The sequence below is a fragment of the Buceros rhinoceros genome, unplaced genomic scaffold (assembly GCF_000710305.1).
Source record: "Buceros rhinoceros silvestris isolate BGI_N320 unplaced genomic scaffold, ASM71030v1 scaffold13807, whole genome shotgun sequence".
Taxonomy (NCBI): Eukaryota; Metazoa; Chordata; class Aves; order Bucerotiformes; family Bucerotidae; genus Buceros; species Buceros rhinoceros.
The window spans coordinates 14,926-18,738 of record NW_010421650.1 but is presented as its reverse complement, the minus strand read 5'-3'; the positions used below and the strand labels follow the sequence as shown (position 1 = coordinate 18,738).

At 52.9% G+C, this 3,813-nt stretch overlaps 1 protein-coding gene across 1 annotated transcript in view; it reads left to right on the top strand.

Moving 5' to 3' along the window:
- Positions 1–3,813, top strand: part of HSF4 (heat shock transcription factor 4) — a 20,676-nt gene that overhangs the window by 16,155 nt on the left and 708 nt on the right. The window contains exons 11-12 of the mRNA XM_010139758.1: positions 1,463–1,532; positions 2,940–3,027. Coding sequence (XP_010138060.1) covers positions 1,463–1,532; positions 2,940–3,027 — 158 coding nt within the window. The remainder of the gene's footprint in view (positions 1–1,462; positions 1,533–2,939; positions 3,028–3,813) is intronic.

The following is a 3,813-nucleotide window of genomic DNA, read 5'->3' as shown; positions in this document are numbered from 1 at the left end:
CCTGGACCCCAGCAGCCGCCTCGATGTGAGTGTCGGGTCCTGCGAGGGGCGGCCGCCAGGTGCCTTTGGGCTGGGAATCAGGCAGAACCTGCTGCTCCTTCTTGTGTGGCACCTTACCTGGCATCGCTGCGGTGGAGTCACCGCTCCCTTCTGACCTGCTCCTAGGAGCTGGCAGGATTTCAGACTTTCAATAATGCTGTTTCATGTTTCTTCTGAAAATACCCGTATTTGAGCTTCTAGGAGCACAAACACGGGGCGTTTGGTAAAGACATCATCGTGAGGCCTGACACACGTACGTCAGATAGGATTGGTGTGACTCCCCAGCTAGTTTGGTCATTGCTTTGGGTGGGGCAGTTCATTTTCTGCAGATTCTGCATCTGAGATACTCCTCGGCTGTGTTTAGCTCTAATGCCGTTTCTTCGCCTTCTGGGAAGGGTAGCCGCTGTCAAATTCTCTCTCTGTGGAGATGTTTACCTGCCTGCAGTACTCAGGTCTCTTTAGAAATGGATGGTGGCTTTTTTTCCTTAGCCATGATGATGATATCTGCAGAAATATGAGGGTTTGGTTATTTCTCTCGTTCTCTCTCTCTCCTTGTACATGCCATTAGTATACAGAAGGTTGTTGCTAATAATCACGTAACTCTGTACATAGCGAAAGAATCAAAGACATGCTCCCTTGAGGAGGTGCGTCGGACACAGGCACGTGGTAAGCTTGAAGGGATAAACAGGAATGAAAAAATCATGTTTAAAAATCAACCTTATTCTCTTAAAGCAGTTCCCGAGTGTCTGTGAAGAGTTTTGACTTTATGGGAAGCTTTTCTACGCTGCCCGGTCACTGACTCCATGGGTTTCCGTTTCTCGTTTCTCACTAGGAGGTGTTTTCCTGTTACTGACACACTGTTCTCTCTCTGTGCAACGTCACAGGAGCAAGAATGAATCATTAAACTGTACCCCAGAGCAAGAGCTCCTTTCCCCAGATTGCTCAGTTCTCGAGAGATTGTCACCAGGGCAGCGATGCGGCAGCTGCCTGCCCTCTGTTGCTGTGGCTGGGAATGCTTTAAAAAATGTGCAGGAATCTGGAAGTGTCCCAGGACCCGAGAGCAGCAGCAAAGGGCTTTGACCTGCATGTGCAGCAGCACAAAGAGCTGCCGTGGTTCAGGACCTGCCCGTGACACTGGCTGGCCGCCCCGTCCCTCAGCTGGCCGCCAGCAAGGCCTGCGGGTCAGCACAAGAGCCCAGGGGTCAGTCCTTGACGCTCTGGCCGTGCTGCAGACCGACACGCGGGAGCCTGCGCCTGTAGCTTCAGCTCGTAGGCGAGAGCAGCTGCGGGACAGGCAGAAGCTGCTCTCTGGCATCTCTGCCCCCGGGCTGCAGCCTCCAGCGGGCAGCCAGGGCAGGCGGCTGAGGGAATGGGTATCGCCAGCCCTCGCACCTTCCACAGCCCACGTGGTGTCTTCCTCCCAACAGGTCTTTAATCCCAATTTATCTGTGAGTGAGTGGAATCTGACTGAAATGGAAGCCAGCCTGTCCCCGGTAAGAGACACCTGTTTCTGAGCTATGATGGTGAGAATGATGTAACTGTGGAGCGGAGCTTGCGCGTAGCTGAAGAACGCTCAGCTTTGTTACAGCCAGAGGGGAGAGCGCAGTGCAGCACGGCACGTACCCCTCTCCTGAGGGTGGGCTGTGAGTGCTGAACCTTGACCTTGCTATACTCCTGACTCTCCTACTCAGCCAGACCTTGTTTAGAGATGCGTTGATGCCCCAGAATCTTGAACTGAAACTGGCCACTCTAAAATTTCTCTTAGTGTGAGTGTCATGTGCTGTAATACCATAGATCCATGAGGTGTCTTTGGCCAAAGCTCTTTATGAAATGCCCCTCTCTAAAGCGCAGCCATCCCAGTGCATTTCGGGAGCAGCACAACCACGTGCAGTTAGAAGAGAGGCTCTTGCGTACCCATACAGAAGAAACAAGGACAAATTTTTTCGGTAGTATCGGTTTGGAATTGCCATTGACGCGGACGTTTCTGAAGGGCACACGGTGATTTAATAGACAGTGAGGGAGCTGGAGTTAGTAATCTGTGAGGGTGTTTCATGCCTGGGTTCTTTTTCCTGCTTGGTGGAGGGCGGATTGTCAGAGCCCCCACTGCCAGCCTGGTCGGATAAACGCACGGGTGGTGCTGTCACCTCTACAGGCAGGCGGACAAAGTGTAATTGATTCTGACAAAGCGTGAGAAGTCTCCAAGCCTTTCTCATGATATCGCTATCCTTTCTGGGTTTTGATGTAGTGATTTTGAATTTACCAGGCAATTCCGCTTCCTGAGTGTTAGGAAGGGGAGCCTCTGAAGAGGTGGGTAGCAGTAGCACATCTTGGAAGCAAGAGGCAGTCTCTTTTCAAAAGGATCGTGTGAGATCGTGTGAGAGAGGGAGATGGCAATGATCAGTAGTTCAGTCCCTGAGCCCACCGAACCTCCCAGCCTCCCCTTGGGCTCACTCGTCCTCCAGAGAGGCACGAGCATAGGGAAGCTGGAAGGACTACCTCAGCTAGCTTTCCTTTGAAGACAGCCGTGGGCTGGGTAAACGCCTTCCGCGTTAGGTGTTGGCTGCGGAGGACTGTGCTTTGCTTTGTGGGGCAGCCAGGCGGGGAGAGGCACAGTGACGCTCGCCTGGCCTCCTCCTGTGACCTGACCTTCGGCCGTATGAGCTAACCGGGGTCACATCCCTTAGCCCTCCCTTCAGGCATACCTGCCTTGAGTGAACGCTTTGGCCACTTTACCGAGGTGGGGGCAGGCTGGGGGGAGAGGCAGGGCGGGAGGACAGCTTGCGGGACTGGAGGATGTTGTGCAGCCTTGATGAAGCACCGACTTTCAGAACCAGCCTAGTTCTAACAAGCTCCCCTGTCTTTGTATAATTGTACATTGTAGTTTATATTTTTGCATCAAGATGCAGCGACTCACAGTGGATCTGGAGAAGAACGCAGCTGAGCTGTCCTCGAAAGCGTTCAACCCTCCCTTCAACAGCGCCGGCCCAGGTAGGGGCACCAGCAGCTCTCGCAGGCTCAGGAGGGGGGTGTAAAGGTGTTAAACGTGTCAGCGGCCAGATGCAGTGCCCAGCACTGACCATGGGCTGCTCTGAGGGAACAAACCCTGTTTGACAGTCTACTTTCACGATTGTCAGCCAGCAATGTCTCCACAACTGCTAAGCTTGTTACTGAGTGTGGGAGAAGTATGGGGGATAAACTATTTCTGTTTCTGCTTGGGTCCCATCACGTCTATCTGCGTCTCCACTGTTAGTTCTGCCTGTGCATCACCACCTAAGAACAACATGGTGATCTAAGCACGTAGGGGTGGTAGGAGCTGTACGGGTCCCGTGTTTCCTCTGGCTCCCGCTGCAGAGGAGATGGCCCAGTAGCTACTAGCAGCCAGAGGCAAAGGTCATGTCTCAGTTTCTCCAGACCTCACGGGAACTGCCCAGCTGATCTTCTCTCACTCACTGACTCTGATAAAGCACGTCCTTGACCTTAGATAGGAGTCTAGAATAGTGGAATAGTGATATATTATTATTTTAACGTGTATTCAGCTGGGATAGACCTGAAAGAGAGGCTTTTGTGAGCCTTAGTTTGGTGCTGTAGCCACCTGACCCCACACCAGAGTTTTGATGTATTGTGTGTCGTTCAAGGACTTCCAGCCTCCACTGTAAGCTCGGCACCTTGCGTGAGCATCAAAGGCCTTAAGAGCCCAGCTACACTGGAGACTTCCTAGGCAGGCGGGGGCTGAAACGCACGAGAGGAGCCTAGCCTGTTGGCAAAGCCCGGCCG